General features: G+C 53.0%; 2 protein-coding genes across 3 annotated transcripts in view; one reads left to right on the top strand and one right to left on the bottom strand.

Moving 5' to 3' along the window:
- Positions 1–2,336, bottom strand: part of LOC116515330 (collagen alpha-1(XVI) chain-like) — a 63,040-nt gene extending 60,704 nt beyond the window's left edge. The window contains exon 1 of the mRNA XM_032227301.1: positions 2,259–2,336. The gene's annotated coding sequence lies outside the window, so the exon portion shown is untranslated. The remainder of the gene's footprint in view (positions 1–2,258) is intronic.
- ZC3H12A (zinc finger CCCH-type containing 12A) lies at positions 554–15,745 on the top strand. Of its 2 annotated transcripts, XM_032227299.1 has the most exons (6): positions 554–1,717; positions 2,096–2,662; positions 11,151–11,290; positions 12,142–12,376; positions 12,729–12,835; positions 12,920–15,745. In XM_032227299.1, the coding sequence occupies exons 2-6, from the start codon at positions 2,148–2,150 to the stop codon at positions 13,843–13,845; spliced, it is 1,923 nt and encodes a 640-aa protein (XP_032083190.1). In that variant the 5' UTR covers positions 554–1,717; positions 2,096–2,147; the 3' UTR covers positions 13,846–15,745. The 2 variants fall into 2 exon arrangements, with proteins under 2 accessions (XP_032083190.1, XP_032083189.1); XM_032227298.1 differs by lacking the exon at positions 554–1,717 and having other exon boundaries at positions 1,727–2,662.
- Positions 15,746–16,452: the final 707 nt, after the last annotated feature.

The following is a 16,452-nucleotide window of genomic DNA, read 5'->3' as shown; positions in this document are numbered from 1 at the left end:
CTTCCTTCCTTCCTTCCTTCCTTCCTTCCTTCCTTCCCTCCCTCCCTCCCTCCCTCCCTCCCTCCCTCCCTCCCTCCCTCTACTTTGTTTGATTGGGAGTTTCTGCTTGGGGGGTCCTAAACAACTTAAAGGCCGGTCACCTACCCCCAGGGGTGGGTTCCTACCAGTTCCCCTTTTCTACAGAAGAGGTTCCACAAATCTACAGTGCTGTTCCAGCTCCCTCCCCCTGCCCGTCTGCACATCATCAAGATGAAGAGTGAGAGGAGGAATTCTGGGAGTTGAAATCCACAAGTCTTAAAGCTGTCAAGTTTGAACACCTATGGGTTTTTTTTCTAAAGTATTAGGGGTGGATCTTGTAACTTGACAGCTTTGAGACTTGCACACTTCAATGCCAGAGTTCCTGCGCCATCATGGGGAGGAATTCTGGGAACTCCACAAATCCACAAGCCACTCCCATCCAGTCACATGGTCAGTAAGCCACTTCTACAAAGCAGGCCACACCTACAGAAGAGGTTCTAAAAAAAATTGAAACCCACCACTGCCCACCCCCACCCCACGAGTTTGTTTTGGAGAGGGGGGGAGAACCGGCAACTCCCCTGGCTCCACGCAACCTGGCAACCGAAGGGCAGCCAAAGGCCCGAGGGCATAAAGGCTCCAGTGAAACCAGGAAGCAAGTGCTGCTCTTCCCAGGGGAGTCCCTCTCCGGCGCGGGGATGCAAATCTTCCCCGGCCTTGGACGGCCTGCTTTGCATAGAGAGGCCAGGCGTCCTCGGGGGAGTCCCGGCCCGCCGCCTCGGGCAGATGCGGTGCCTGATGCTGGAGCAGTCAAGAGCGGGCAATCCCGGGCGGAGGCGGGAGCGCATCCCTCCCAACCCGCCTGGAAAGAGAGCCAGCCTCACTCGGAAGACGGAGCCGGCGAGCTCATCTCGGCCGCCCCCGCGGGCGGCACCGGGCGCTTCTGACTTCCAGCGTCGGGCTCGGCTCCTCTGCAGCCGCCAGCAGCTGCTGCTGCCCCAAGGCTCGCCTGAAGGGCCGCGGCCCCTTCCCTGAACCGGCCACCGCTGGACAAGAGTTGCCCAAGCTGTTCGGCTGCCCTGGAAGGTCGCGTCGATCAGCGCTCTTGCCCGCTCCCGCAGAGCTCATTTGCTGGCTGCGAAAGTGCAGTTGCTGCCCGGGGAAGAGAGACCCCCGACGACGCGCTCCCTTCACCGGGGCTGCTCGGCGGGGAGACCAGAGCCCTGTCCTGCCCCGCCAGGCAGCAGCTCCATAGCGCTTTCGGGGCGCTGCCCGATTAACGCAGCTGCTTCCGACGGAGTTCCCGAGGGTGCGGCCCCTTCCTTGCACTGAAGGCGGCCTTCTGCCCTGCAGCCTCCCCGCCATATCACCGCCCTCAGCGGAGGGTTGCTTGGCCGCCGTTCCCGGGAGGCTCCGGCCTTTCGAGCGCCGTCGCGGGGGGAGGCCTGGGAGGGCGAGGTGAGCGGAGCCGCCGACAGGAGCTCCAGGCCCCGCGTTCCTCCCCCTCCAGCGGCTCCCAACAACCTCGCGAGGCAGGCAGGCCCGTCCCAGCCAACCCCCGGCCACGGGTTCCATCCGCCCGCCGCGCCTCTTCCGCGGAGACCTTCCAAGACAAGCCCGGAGGGGGGAGAGGCAGCCCTCGCCCTCCATAAAGAGGCGGCGACGCGCGGACGGGAACACTTCGCCCCCATGGAGGCGGCCGGTAAGCAACGGCGCGGCTCGGGGGTGGCGGGGTTTCTCTCCGCGCGAGAGGGGCGAACGGGGAGGGCGGTGGCCGGACCGGGGCTCGGAGTCCCACTTCCCGTGGAAAGGCCCTCTCCCTCTAGCCTTAAGGTGGCCGCCGCTTCCTGCCCCGCCGCTTCGGGGAAGCCCGGCTGGGCGCCCCGTGTCGGGACTGGTAGCGAGCGGAGAAGCGCCGAGCCCTCCCCCGTTTCCTGCCGGGCTCGGCCGGTTTCCCCCTTCGGAGGGCGGGGCGCGCTTCTGTTTGGAGGGAGGAGCCTGGCCGAGCTCGGGATCGCCTTGCCCGACCCGCGGGCTCTCCTGCTCGGCCGCCTTCCTAGCTGCGCGCTTCTCTCGGCAGGCCAGGCGTGAGCGAGCGAGGAGCAGCGCCGCCAGAAGCAGCAGCAGCAGCCATGGACCTGGACCGACCGCCGCCCAGCGCCCTGCGCTTCTCCGGCTGGGCCGAGCCCCCGCTGCCCTGCGCTCGCGCCGTCGGCCGCGAAGAGCCTCCGGAAAGCGGCTACCTGAGTCTCTGCGGCTGCAGCCTGGAGGGTAGCGGAGAATCCGGCGGGGGAGGCGACCCCTGGAGCGCCCCCGAGCAGGGCCGAGCGGAGAGGCGGCAGAAAGTTGAGTTCTTCCGCAAGTTGGGCTACTCTTCGCAGGAGGTGCTGGGCGCCCTGCAGAAGCACGGGCCGGAGGCGGACACCAACACCATCCTGGGGGAGCTGGTCAAGCACGGGGCGGCCCCCGGCGAGAGGGAGAGAGAGCCCGCCCAGCAGGCCGCCCCGGAGGCCCCCGAGCCGCCGGTGCCGCTTCCCAGAGCGCGGCCTGCCCCCAACAGCCCCCCGACCCAGCCGGGGCCTCCGGAGGAGCAGGACGGGGATCATCTGCGGCCGATCGTCATTGATGGGAGCAACGTGGCCATGAGGTGTGTCTAGGCGGGCTCCTCCGCGTTGGGGCCCAGTTGGTCCGGGAAAGTTCTGCCGCCGTGGCCGGGCCGGCTTGGGGGGGACTCTGGGGGGCTCTTTCCTCTTCTGGGTCCCTGGATGTGGCTGGGGCACAAAGCGGGCGCCCTTCTCAGCCCTGCCGCTTGCGGGCTCGGGGATTCACACCCGTCGGGTTCAAGCAAAGACGCGACCCCCATGCTCCAGACTTCAGGGAGGGAGGAGGAAGGGGAGGCTGCCCCCAGAAAGGGAGGTTTGGCCTTGGGAGGTGAAATAGTCCGGAGTGAGCTGCTTCCAGCCACAGACACAAACACACACTTCCCACATTGTGAGTTGCTGGATCTCTCATCCACTGGGTTCTGACCTTGCAGTGGAAACAAAATGGGTCTTCGCGAAAGTACCACCAGGCTTCCATTTCCTCATGGCAGTCCTGCCCATGCATTCCTAGTGAGATCGCCGCCGCCACCACCACCACCAAAAAATCCAGATCTTGGGATCTGGTGTTGATCTGGAGTGGGGAACAATGGAGGCGGTTGAGGCTGAAACCCCCTCGATGTCTCTGCTTTGGCTTCCCTCCTTCTTAACCCTACAGATGGCCATAAGAAGTCATTTTATCTTCTTGGGGGTTTCATAATGTTTGGTTGCTGGATTTTGATAATACTGTAAGGCTACGTGATTAGATGAGATTGGACAGGTGGGTTTTGGGGGTGGTGCATCCTTGTCTTTGTTGCATGTGAGGGGGTCTGCTTGGGACCCCCTGCAATTCCCTCTATTTCTGAAGCAGGAAGGATTTTGCCAGGAGGCTGGGGGAGCATGTGGGCATCCTCTTGACTGGCAACCAGTCTTGTGGCTCAGGCAGCTCTGCCTTTCAGCTGCATTGACTCTGTTGGGCAAACATTCTTTCTTATCTAAACAGGAAGAAACCCAGTGACTCAAGCACCAGTGCCTGCGGGAGCATTTTTCTCTTCCTCCAGAGGTCCCCCCCCCCCAATCAATTGGCCTCTCAGGGGGAAATGAAGGGGATGAGGCCCCACAGAGAGAGAGGCACTGGAGGAGAGGAGGCAAGCTCTGGGCACAACCAGGTGTGGCCCTTAGTGCAGACTGAATTGGAAAGAAGGGTGGAGGGCCCAGGTTGAAAACAGAATGAAGCCCAGCCAGTCCTGGGTGAGAGGGTGGCCACCCCAGGGAAGGGAACTCACATTGCTTCCCTGTCCGTGGGAGAAACATTTTGGTTTTGAGATGAAAGCTGTGCTTCCTAGAATAACAACTTCTCCATTTCCCAGGATTCTAAAACGGTTGGAAATACAGCAGCCCTCAATTTAAGACCACAGATGAGCCCAGAATTTCTGTTCCTAAGTGAGATAGTTAAGTGAGCTTCGCCCCATTTTACGATCTATCTTACCACAGTTGTTAAGTGAATCACTGCAGGTTTTTTTTAAAGTTAGGAACATATTTGTTAAATGAATCTGTCTTCCCCATTGACTTTGCCCCACAAAAGGTGACCACTTGACCCCGGGACACTAACCGTCATAAATACATGCCAGTTGGCAAGTGTCCAAATTTTGATCATGTGACCATGGGGATGCTCGAATAATCGTGAATGTGATAAACGATCATAGGTCACTTTTTTTCAGTGCTGTTGTAACTTTGGTTGCTAAATGAATTGTTGTAAGTTGAGGACTACCTGCACACGATAGGGCAAGGATCCATGAACATTTATCCTGAGCTGTAGCTGCTTAAGTGGGGAATTTGCAGTTGGAGATGCTGGAAGATGCGGCATTCTCTCCTTAGCACCATGCGCTGGCTTAACCACTGAACCTGGAACTTTCCTGGCAAGTATCACTGACTGATCACGTGATGCCAGCAGTGGTGGGGCTGCAAAAATCTGGACCGCTCCCAGATGGCAGGAAAAAGACAATCGAGCCCTAATTCTGCTCTTGGCAATCCAGATCTGGTAGCCTGCAGGGAGAAGCTAGCAGCAGTTCCGGACTTCTGTCCTTTCCTTGCTGTATTTAAGATAAGCCAGATTGCTCTCCAGCTGTAAATGCTGGCCAGAGGGCACTTTCTGTTGAAAAGGGAGGGGGGCGAGTGGAGTTTCTGAGTGGTGCCTGGAGCAGCAGAGACGGAGTTTCTGAACAATCTCTTTTCAAGGAAAAAAAAAAAAACCAAGGGGAATTTTTACAGACTGCTTCCTGCATGAGTGGAGTGACAAACTGTTCCTCACCGATTTACCCTTGCTTGGATAACACTTGTGGCAGGTTTATGCAAATCTTGGGAGGGATGTGTGCAGAGCAGAATTGTCCCCGACTTCCTTCTACGGGAATTTCTCACGTCTGTTGCCACATCAGATGAACTACTTGGACATGTTGAGAATGGGGAAACGTTGGAGGAGATCCCGTCCCTGGTATTCCTTACTCATCCTGAATTGCACTTGCAGGATACGGAGGGGGAGCAGAAGGGCAGGGTTGGCTAGGCAGCTTTGTGGAGGGGGTAGTTTTCAGAAAAAGTAGGTAACGAGCTGTAGTCTTCCTGATTTCATCACTGCTTTTTCTAACATTGGACCCAGGAAATAATAGAATAACAGAGTTGGAAGAGACCTTGGAGGTCTTTTAGTCCAAACCCCCTGCCCAAGTGGAGACCCTATGCCATTGCAGAGAAGTGGCTGTCCAGTCTCTTTTTAAAAGCCCCCAGTGATGGAGAAACCACAACTTCAGACTAAATGAGAGTGGCAACCTTCATAAGAGCCCACCCTCTGAGAAGAGTATGCCCTGGGGCAGGGGTTGGCAAACTTAAACACTCAAAGAGCCATTTGGACCCGTTTCCCACAGAAAAGAAAACACCAGGAGCCACAAAGGTCCTTACCAGAAGCACCCCCCCCCCCTTCAATTCTGAAGCTGATCGGAAGTTCAGTTCCCCCAGCATAGAGTCTCCTCCTAGAGCGGTGTACTTTTTCCTCTACATGTCATAACCGAAAGCCCTGTCAATTGTGGAGACAACTGGAAAACCCACCCCTTGCCATAGAGTCTTCTCCTGGCACACTGTGCTTCTCTCCCACCGGAAGCTCCTCTCAAAATTGTGGTGCCGACCGGTGACGGAGCCGCAGCAGAGGGAGGAAAGAGCCACATGTGGCTCCAGAATGTAGTTTGCTGACCCCTGCCCTGAGAGACTGAGGGGCAAGTAACAGCCTTGCTATTTATTTCATTTGATATGTGTGAACTCTACATTAAATTGGGTGGTGCTGGGATTAAACTGGGATTAAATATTCACCCAGTAGCAAGGTATGAAGAGTTGTATTACCTGCTCTAAGCAATAGCAATAGCACTTAAACTTATATACCACTTCATAGTGCTTTACAGCTCTCTAAGCGGTTTACATCTTGGATGAGAAGTGAAACATCTTCAAAGAAAAAAACAGCAAGTCCAGTTACTCCTTGAAAAATCACCTTTGGAACAAACATGACCTGGATGACTGAGAATCGCCATAGATACTGCTTGCTCTATACCTGTGATGGTGAACCTAGGGCACGCGTGTCTCAGGTGGCACGTGGAGCCATTTGTAGGGGCACACAAGGCGTTGTCCTTTCAGCTCCAGCATGCATGCACAGGCTAGCCAGTTGACTTCGGCCTTCATTTTCGGCCGTTTTTTGCCCTCCAGAGGGCAAAAAACAACCCAATGCACAAACCTGCTTTTGGCACACAATGGGAAATGCTCTATACCAGCGATGGCGAACCTTTTTTGGCTCACGTGCCATAAGTGGGGGTCATGCGCAGGTGTGCCGCAGCCTTAATACAATGCGTGACCCCCCAGTGCATATGCGTGTACTGCAGACGCAACCCCCCCCCATTTTTTTGCATCCTTTTTTCACCCTCCCCAGGCTCCAGAGGATTTATAGGAGCCTGGGGAGGACAAAAACATCCTTCCCCACCCCTCCGGAGGCCCTCCGGAGGCTTCAGGGGGCTTCCCAGAAGCCTCCGGAGCACTTAAAATGACCCTCCGAGCAAACCGGAAGTCCATTCCCAAACTTCCGGTTTGCCCATAGGGCCGTTTTTTTTTGCACTCTGGAGGCTTCAGGGAAGCTATGAAGCCTCCGGAGGGGCTCCAGCAGGGGGCGGGGGAGCTCTTTTTGTCCTCCCCAGGCTCCTATAAAGCCTCTGGAGGCTGGGGAGAGTGAAAAATGGCTTTTAAAAAGGGTGAACTCAGCTGGCCAGCGCACGCATGCGCATGCCCTGACAAATGGCTCCACTTGCCACCTGTGACACACGTGTCATAGGTTCGCCACCCCAGCTCTATACTGTATTAGTGAGGCCACACATGGAATATTGCACCCAGTTCTGCTTTACCACAATACAAAAAGATGCCTAGGCTCCAGAAATCATGCTGAGAAGAGAAACAAAGAAAGATGAGAAGGGGTCTGAAGGCTAAATCATGTGATGTCTTAGTGGTTTTGCTCTCCAAGCTTGTTTCAATTTAGTTTCTGAATGTTCTGTTACCAGACTAGGTAACATCATCAGGTCTGGGAGCAAAATATTCAGAAACAAGCCTGGAGCACAACCACTGCCAAAATCTAAAACCTTAGCTACATGTATTTTCTATTATTTCCATGTATGATGAAGGATTGAGGAACTGGATATGTGCAACTGAAGGGATTAGGGGTAATGGCTGTCTTCCAGTACTTGAGGAGCTGTCACAAAAAAGATGGAGGTCTCACAGTAGGCAATAAAAACTGATACAAAAACACATTAGACGCTTCCTACCAGCTTTCCATTGACCAGCCCCAATTCAACACATCCCAGTTCAATGTTTAAGGGAAGAGCCAAGTTTTTACAGCCTTCCAGAAAACTAAAAGGATAATGCCTATCTCAGCAGGAGGTTATTCCAAAAGTCCAGGCAGCTACCAAGAAGTTGCACCTCCAAACTCTGGGAGAGCCAATGGCCAGCATCTGGAATCATGCAGGAGCCAGGGCAATTGATGCAAGTGGGATGCAGTGGGGGCAAACTGCGGTGCCCAGAACTGTGCATGCCTCTGTATCCTGGACCAGCTGCAGCCCACTGTAGTGTGCAGTGTAGTAGTCCAACTGAGAAGGGATTGCTGGCAAAACTGCTGGTTTCCCCATGCCAGGCCTAGTTCTTGTGCCAACTCCATCAGATGGTAAACCCTTCTTTCTGCTGTTCCCAACTTTCCTTTGCTCTGCTGCAGAGGTCTTCAAACTTGGCAACTTTAAGATTTGTGGACTTCAACTCCCAGAACTCTCCAGCCAGGAGTTGAAGTCCACAAGTCTTAAAGTTGCCAAGTTTGGGGAGCCCTGCTCTATTGCTTTGGCCATCTTATTAGTGCTGACACTGAACATTAAACTCATCTTTCCAGACAATGGATTTGAGTAGGGAGAGCAGCAGGGAGCAGGCAGAAGAGTTGGGTCTATATGGATCACTTTTAAAGGCAGTGCAGGGAAGGACTTGCTGCAACGAGGCCCAACCCCGTCAAACTTCATCTTCTTGTATCTTCGGTAAACTCTCATTTCACAGCAGCTCTTCAAGTTTTTTAAATTGCAGCGCCATTGTTTTCGGGGATTTGTCCAGGAGATAGGAGAACGAGTTGTTGATTAGGAGGACCATTTATGTTTGATGAAAGTAACACTGCCCAAATGCCAAGGGCTTGCACTATTATGCTGAAGTGGATAGAAACTATGGGATGTATAGAGGGGTGTTTGCCTTTTTCGCACCCTATTCCTAGCAAAACGTTGCAATGGAGCTCCCTCATCAGCCTGGCACCCCACAGGATTTAGCAGGAGCTCCAAGGAGAGGTGGCTAGTCCCCCTGGCACCAAGAGAAGGTATTCGCACCTGGGAAGAGAGCAGTGATGGGTTTCAAATCCTGTTCCAACTGGTACAGTTGGAACGGGGCCAGCGGTGTCCTCATGGACGCCTGCAGCGCACACATGCACATGCATCTTAGGCCTCTGCTTCAGCTGCTCCGCGGAGCATTGCGCAGGTGCTATATCCACCATGCACGTGCACGGCAGTGCAGAAGCTTTAAAACACAGGTAAGGAGCTCAGGTGGGTGGGCGGGCCCTCCAGAGCACCATACCAGAATGGTATCTGGTGCTCCGGGGTGGCTCTGGTACGCCTGTACCGGGGCATACCACCTGCAACCCACCACTGGACGAGAGGCATTAGAAAGGGAGTAGGGAAGGAGATGGATGCCTCCCAAGCATCTTGAAGACCTGCTCAGGGAGGGAAGAGGGATCAGCAGAACAGCCCCTCCAGGCTGAAGAGGAGAGGGAGGGATAGAAGGGGTAGGTACAGATGAGAAGGTTGCGGTGGTTTTCAAGAATACATTATTTTCCCTGTAGGTTTCTCATTCATCTAAGAATTGAAATTAGTGCTGGAATTGAATACAATAGGTTGGAAGGGACCTTGGATGTCTTCTAGTTCAACTTCCTGCTTAGGCAGGAAACTCTACACCACTTCAGACGTGTTTATCCAATCTGTTCTTAAAAACTTCCAGTGTTTGAGCAGTCACAACTTTTGGAGGCAAGCTGTTCCACTGATTAATTGTTCTAACTTTCAGGAAATTTCTCCTTAGTTCTAAGTTGCTTCTCTCCTTGATTAGTTTCCACCCATTGCTTCTTGTTTTACCCTCAGGTGCCTTGGAGAATAGTTTGACTCCCTCTTCTTTTGGCAGCCCCTGAGATATCAGAACACTGCTATCATGTCTCCCCTAGTCCTTCTTTTCAGAAGACTAGACATATCCAATTCCAGGCAACTGTTCTTCATATGTTTTAGCCTCCAGTCCCCTAATCATCTTCGTTGCTCTTCTCTGCACTCTTTCTGCAGTCTCGATATCTTTTTTCCATTGTGGTGACCAAAACTGAATGCAGGATTCCTAGTATAGCCTTACCAAGGCCTTATAAAGTGATATTAACACTTCATGTGATCTTGATTCTATCCCTCTGTTTATGCAGCCTAGAACTATGTTGGCTTTTTGGCAGCTGCTGCACACGGCTGGCTCATATTTTAAATGGTTGTCCACTAAAACTCCAAGATCCCTCTCACAGTTACTACTATTGAGCAAGGTACCACCTATACTGTACCTTTTTTTCTTTGCCTAAATGTAGAACCTTACTCTTCACCATTGAATTTCATTTTGTTAGATTTTTTTTGTTGTTGTTATTTTTTACTTTCATTTGAGCCTTAGTTTTTCTCACTTCATCTTTGCAGGCTCTGGCTATTTGCTGACATTCTGCCTTAATTATGTGCCCCTTTTTCCAGTTTTTATACTTGTCCTTTTTGTCTTTCAATTTATTAGGAAGTTTTTTATGCAGCTATGCTGGTTTCTTTTGAGAGCTGTTATTTTTCTTCTTCACTGGTATTGTGCTAAACTGGGCTTTTATAATCTCATTTTTCAAAATTTCCCAAGCTTCTTGAGTTATGTTCCCATCAGGATTCTCATCCATGGAATCCTTCCAAAGCTCTCTTTAAATTAGAGAGCAAGTCAAACTATTCTCCAAAGCATCAGCGGGCAAGACAAGAAACAATGCATGGAAACTAAACAAGGAGAGAAGCAACCTGGAATTAAGGAGAACATTCCTGACAGTGAGAACAATTAATTAGTGGAACAGAAGTTGTCTTCAGGAATTGTGGATGCTCCAACACTGAAGTTTTTTAAGAAGAGATTGGTCAGCCGTTTGTCTAAAATAGTATAGGGCCATGATGGCGAACCTAGGGCACGCGTGCACAGATGGCACGCAGAGCTGGCACCCCACCCCAGCTCCACCATGCATGTGTGCGCACCTCCCGCCACCCAGCTGGTCTTTGTATCTCTGCCACACATGCGCGGGAGGCATGCGGGGAGCAGGGTGCATTGGGGAGCGTTCACACTGCATTTTGGGGGTTTGCCTTTGTTGGTGCAGCTGGGCACGACTTCGCCACAAGACACTGGCCTGCCAGCACTGCCTCTTTGCCTGCACGAATGGCCTGCAGCCTCAGCCTCTTTGCCAGTGTGAGCCCCACCCCCCACGCACCCCGTTTTGGCTTTCAGGTTGGTGCAGGAGGCTTTCCAGGCCCAAAACGGGGTGTCGGCGGGTGCTCACATTGCATTTTGGGGGTTAAGGCAAGTGCATTCCCACCCACACGCTTTGGGCTCTTGGCAGTGAAAAGGTTAGCAATCATTGGTAGAGGGTCTCTGCTTGAGCAGGGGGTTGGATTAGAAGACCTCTAAGGTCCCATCCACTCTTGTTACTTTGTTATTCTGTTACAATCAGAGTCAATTTCCTGGCATGGTTGAATGAGTTTGTGCACAGATCTCTCTCTCCATCGATGAGCCAACTTGGCTTTATTGTGAATAGCAGAAGTGCAGTGAAGCGTGACCACTGGGAGACTTTGGAAGGGCTGCCCCTCCCCTTTGGCTGCCTGAGGTCTCTTGGATGCCAAGTGGGGGAAGCACTCTGAACCTGCCATTCTCTTCCATTTGCAGTCATGGAGACAAAGATTCCTTCTCCTGCCGAGGCATCCAGCTGGCTGTGACCTGGTTTCTGGATCGAGGACACAAGGATGTCACGGTCTTCGTCCCATCTTGGAGAAAAGAGCATTCACGCTCTGATGTCGCCATTACAGGTAACAAGGTGGCCTTGGGCAGCTGTCCATCCTAGTACATTGATGCAGGCTAGTGGTGGCCCCGTGTGCTTCTTCCTCAGGGTGGGGAGACACTTGACTGAGATGGGACATGCCGCTTCTTATCCCTCTGGTGGGAATTTTGCTTCTCAGTGGCTTTAAGGGGCCGCTCCCTGAATTTTGCTGCTGGCCAAAGCATCAGGAACACTGTGGGCACCATTCAAATAGTCAGCCCTGTTTCCAGACGTCTATCTGGAATCACCTGAACACTTGACAGTTTCTAATGGCAAAAATTATGTTTGCAGATTTTTTTAAAAAATGCTACAGCAATTTTAGAGGATTGATTTGTATTCTTGACCTTCTAAAGCAGGGTCTTCAACCGTAGCAACTTTAAGACTTGTGAACTTCAACTCCCAGAATTCCTCAGCCAGCTATTCTGAGAGTTGAAGTCCACAAGTTTTAAAGTTGCCACGGTTGCAGCCCCCTGCTCTAAATCATAATCTTGTTTAGATATGTAAATTAAGGGTAGAGCTATGGGAGGCAGTGCCTGGAAGAAAACATGGAGGAAGAGGAAGAGGGACATCTAGGCAAACAAGAAAGACTAGAAGGAAGGAAGGAGGGAGGGAGGGAGGGAGGGAAGGAAGGAAGGAAGGAAGGAAGGAAGGAAGGAAGGAAGGAAGGAAGGAAGGAAGGAAGGAAGGAAGGAAGGAAATGATTTGGCAGACCGCTCATTGAGATCAGCCAAGGGCCTTGTCCTGCCAAGGGGCTCTCTGGAGCACCCACAGCTTGGTTCCCCCTGATCTTTCCTCTGTAAGAAGCCTGAGTGGGGATGACTTTGCCACCTCTTCCTGCAGACCAGCACATCCTCCATGACCTCGAGAAGAAGAACATCCTTGTCTTCACTCCTTCCCGGCGAGTGGCAGGCAAGCGAGTGGTCTGCTACGATGACCGCTTCATTGTGAAGCTAGCCTGGGAGTCGGACGGCATTGTGGTATCCAACGATGTCTACCGGGACCTGCAAGCAGAACGGGCAGAGTGGAAGAAGTTCATTGAAGAACGCTTGCTGATGTATTCCTTTGTCAATGACAAGTAAGTCCTTGGCCTTGGGGAAGGCTGGAGGCTGGCCATGAGGCTGAGTAGGGTTCGGGAGTGGTGGTGAAGAGTAGCCCCCCAAGGCTATGGCTGAGAATTCTGGAACATAAAGTTCCTGACTAGGAAGCGCCCTTCTCATTTGCAACCTGAACTGACAGCGTGCCCAGCAGGGTCTTCTTAGTCTCTGCTGAGCTTCCCAGGCCCACCAGGTTGCTCACTTCTAGCCAGCTTTTCAGGAGGCGGTGGAGTTGGTGGGATCATGGCACACTATTGCCTTGGCAGATGGGGAAGGGCTGGGCCTGGCCTTGGGACCTGCAGCTCCTGATGACGTGGTTCATCTGCTCCCCAGGTTCATGCCTCCCGATGACCCCTTGGGGCGCCATGGACCCAGCCTGGATAACTTCCTGAGGAAGACGCCAGCAGTGCCCGAGCACAAGAGGCAGCAGTGCCCATACGGTGAGGCCTTGCTGCTTTAGACAGAGCAGCGTGAAGGGTTTGGGGCGATGGACACCTGTCACATGGCTCACCTTTCTCTTTTAGGCAAGAAGTGCACCTATGGCATCAAGTGTAAGTTCTACCACCCTGAGCGGCCGCACCAACTGCAGCGCTCCGTTGCCGATGAGCTCCGGGCCAACGCCGGGCTCTCCCCCACCAGGACTGCACCAGCCACCAAGGAGGAGAGGAGGAGCTGGAGGCCCCCCCATGGGGAGTTCTGGGGTTCTGTACCTGCAGAGAGTGAGAAAGTCCCCCTGCAGAAGGCCTTGGCTGAGAAGACGAGCTCTGCCCCTCTCATTAGACATGGTGATGTGCCACCCTTCTTCCTCGGTGCCCATGGCATCCCAGCCCGGAAGAGCCACGGTTATAGGAGTTTAGATCAGTACCAGCTGCCTCCCAGGGACTCCCTTGCCCATGTCTCTCAAGACCACCTTGACTCGGGCCTTGGCTCCCTTGAGAATCAGCTCTCTGAAATGTGGCCCAGCCCCTCGGCTAGCCCTGTCAAGTGGGCCCAGCAAGAGCCACTTGGGGAGAGCAGCTGCAGGGGGCAGGGGCCTGCTTATCGGGTTCCTCCTGGCCCGGAATCCAGGAGCTACAGCCAGTACCGGCCTCAGAGCTTCCTGCCAACCCCATCTGAACAGGTCACTCCTCACTCCTTTCCTGGCTATGATGTGGCCTCCAGTGCTTCTCTGGGCCCTAGGCGCAAGTACTGGTCCGAGCCATATCATCCAGGGCCTGCAGTGCGCCAAGACGTGTCGAGAGCTCCCTGCCTGGCCTACAAGGACTCCTCACACCATTGGGCCTCCCCAGACAGTTTTGCAGAAGAGCGTGCAAAGGTACACGTCAAGCTTTGTGGGATCTTCCATCCTCATCTGGTGGAGACTGTCATGAACCGCTTCCCACACCTCTTGGAGCCACAGCAGCTGGCTGCTGAAATCCTCACATACAAGACTCAACACCTTGGGGTGTGACACAGCTGGAGGAGGGAAGCCCAACTCCTGGGGGGGGGGGGGCAAAACATCCTTTTCTGCCTGCAGTTTGGACCCTCATCCAGCGGCCACTCATGGAGGGCAGGCACCAGGATTGTAGGGGGCTCAGGTGGGATGGAAAGGTCTGCCTCAAGCAATCCAAGAAACTGGCCCAGGAACCACAATGCTGAGCCATTTTCTCGTGCTGCATGAAGGCTGGCTGACTGGTTTATGCCAGGCAGAAGGCAGGCAGCACGGCCTTGCTGGCCGTGAGTGTGTCTCTTGCTCCTAACCATGTGGCTGCTCCGAAGAGGTTGATTTGGAAAGGAAGATGGTGTGAGTCCCAAGCTTTCTGGCTATGGCACAGCCAGGACTGGAGTGGGGCAGAGAAGAAGAGGTTATGATTTACAACCATAGCCCTTCCCCAAATGGCTGCAGGGAGATGCAGCCGGTCCCAAAAGAAATCGCAGGGAGAAAAAAGTTCCAGGGCCTGCAGAATGAACTGTGAGGAATGAATGGAATCTGACTTGCATCCTAACTGCGCTGCTTCCAGGTGGCCGAGACATGCTTCCTTCCTCAGCCCAAGGCAGACAGCAGAATGATGGTTTCTCCTCGTATCTGTACCCCAAGAGTTTGATGTTTGTGGAAAAGAAGCTGGCCAGGACAATGACTTGCCAGGAGGGGAATTCTGGAAGGGCTTCCTGCCTCTCTCTGTCGATGTGGTTGTCCTAGTGGTCTCCTTTCCCTTGGTTTGGAACCTCCTTGGATTGTGAAGCATAACATTTGTTTCAAGCCAAATACCAACTGTCATTTCAGTTGCCCAAAGTTCTGTGTTGCTTCCAGAGTAAGATTTGAACACAACTAAGCCCTCCATGTCATTTCCTCTCTTCTGGGAACAAACCTGCATCCCTCCTCCTCCTTCAGTGCTGCTGGCGGCAGGCAAGTCCTGCCATGCGGGCACCTGCACCTCTTCCCGGAGTGTTCTGGCAAGTGCCCTGAGATGGAGCAGTGAAAATGCTCCATGGAGCATCTTAGCAATGTTAACATCATAATCAAGTTTATATCTAAAGCTCAGATGTCACAAATCCCAAGGCTAAATGCAAAATGCATTAATGTGAAACCAGGAGGGTCTCCAGAAAAGGGACTTGCTTAGATCAACTGTTGGGGAGCCTTTAGTGCCCAGCTGTTTTGGGCAACTTGCTTGTCTGCTGACAGAAGACAACTCCACCACTTTCTTGGTGGCTGTAGAAAGACCCACTGGAAACCTGACCAGGGCGGGGGGCGGGGTGCATGGTTAGCTAATCCTTTTCTATCATAACTCAGTCTTGAGGATTGGTAAGTCCAATACGGGCAGTTATAGATCCTTCGGTAATGAATTTGCAACGATTGTTCCTGGTCCTGCCCCCTTCAGAACAAGGTTCACTTGCAGGCCAGGATCAGTTGATCGGTTGATGCACATTGCATCTATCTCTCGAGTGGTTCTTTGGAGTGGTTGATGCTGAAGTCATCCTGGGGGCTGCTGCCTGGAGGAGCAGCAGGGCAAGAAGCCCCTGTGGGCAGCTGGCAATGCCACCAGGCCTTGCTGCTCTCCTTGCCAGGAGCCCTGGAAATCGGTCAGCCATGCCAGCACTGTGTGCTCAGGCGGCCACATGGCCAAAGAAACCCTGTTTGTATCTGGTTAATTATGATCCATCACAGAAGTGTGGTGCTTCACGTTAGTAAGCAAAATGCTTTTTAGTAATCATTTATAATCTTACAACTTTGCACTTGTAAATTACAAGAGCCATAGTTTTTAATGAAATGCTTTCTGAGCTGAGGCTGCTTTGGTGATGGTTGGTCTTCCTTTATTCTGCCTTAGGCAGAGATGCAATCAAGTAAAAAAATAAACCAACCTTGAACCTCAGAATGACTCTCTTTTCTTCCACCGCAAAGTCTCTTTCCAAAGTACAAATCAACGCTTTGGATGCCAAGACCACTCTTGGCTTTTTCTTTGGCTCCTACAAACCTCAAAGCAAAAGGGTGGGCCACAAGTGCCCTCTGCCATGCCCCAGAGCAGGGGTCCCCAAACCTGTTAATTTTAAGACCTGTGGGCTTCAACTCCCAGCTGGCTGGAGAATTCTGGGAGTTGAAGTCCACCGGTCTTAAAAGTTGACAAGTTTGGGGAACCTGCCCCAGAGGCTTCGGAAGGAGGCCACAGGATGCTAGGAAGGCCACAGAAATGTGTCTCCCCTCCAGGATAGCTGAGCTGGGGTGAAACCCTTTGCCCAGTAACTGAGTGAGCTTACATCCGGAGAAGGAGGAGGGGGTTAGGAAGAGCTCTTTACAACCTGAAGTTTTGAGCATTTCCTCTTCTGTGGCCACCCTAAGGTAGGAACAGGCAACCAGCTTGTGCCACGATTTGCAAAGTAAAGGATAAATATGCTTAAGAGCAGTAATACACACAATTAGGTGGGCCCCTTATGATTGTGCATGAGTGGGGGGGGGGGGGTTGAGGGGGGGCTGCCACAGAGAGGAGGTAGTCAAGCTATTCTCCAAAGCACCTGAAGGCCAGATAAGGAATAATGGATGGGAACTTTCTGACAGTGACAACAATCAACCCATGGAACAGAA

Source organism: Thamnophis elegans, chromosome 12 (assembly GCF_009769535.1).
Source record: "Thamnophis elegans isolate rThaEle1 chromosome 12, rThaEle1.pri, whole genome shotgun sequence".
NCBI lineage: Eukaryota > Metazoa > Chordata > Lepidosauria > Squamata > Colubridae > Thamnophis > Thamnophis elegans.
The sequence above is the reverse complement of the archived record's forward strand: the minus strand, read 5'-3'. Positions and strand labels throughout refer to the sequence as shown.

Bases quoted from the DNA above. Each gene is read 5' to 3' on its own strand.
- ZC3H12A (XM_032227299.1), top strand. From the start codon at position 2,148: ATGGACCTGGACCGACCGCCGCCCAGCGCCCTGCGCTTCTCCGGCTGG. The intron at 2,663-11,150 runs GTGTGTCTAGGC...TTCCATTTGCAG, and splicing joins GGGAGCAACGTGGCCATGAG to TCATGGAGACAAAGATTCCT. The intron at 11,291-12,141 runs GTAACAAGGTGG...CTCTTCCTGCAG, and splicing joins CTCTGATGTCGCCATTACAG to ACCAGCACATCCTCCATGAC.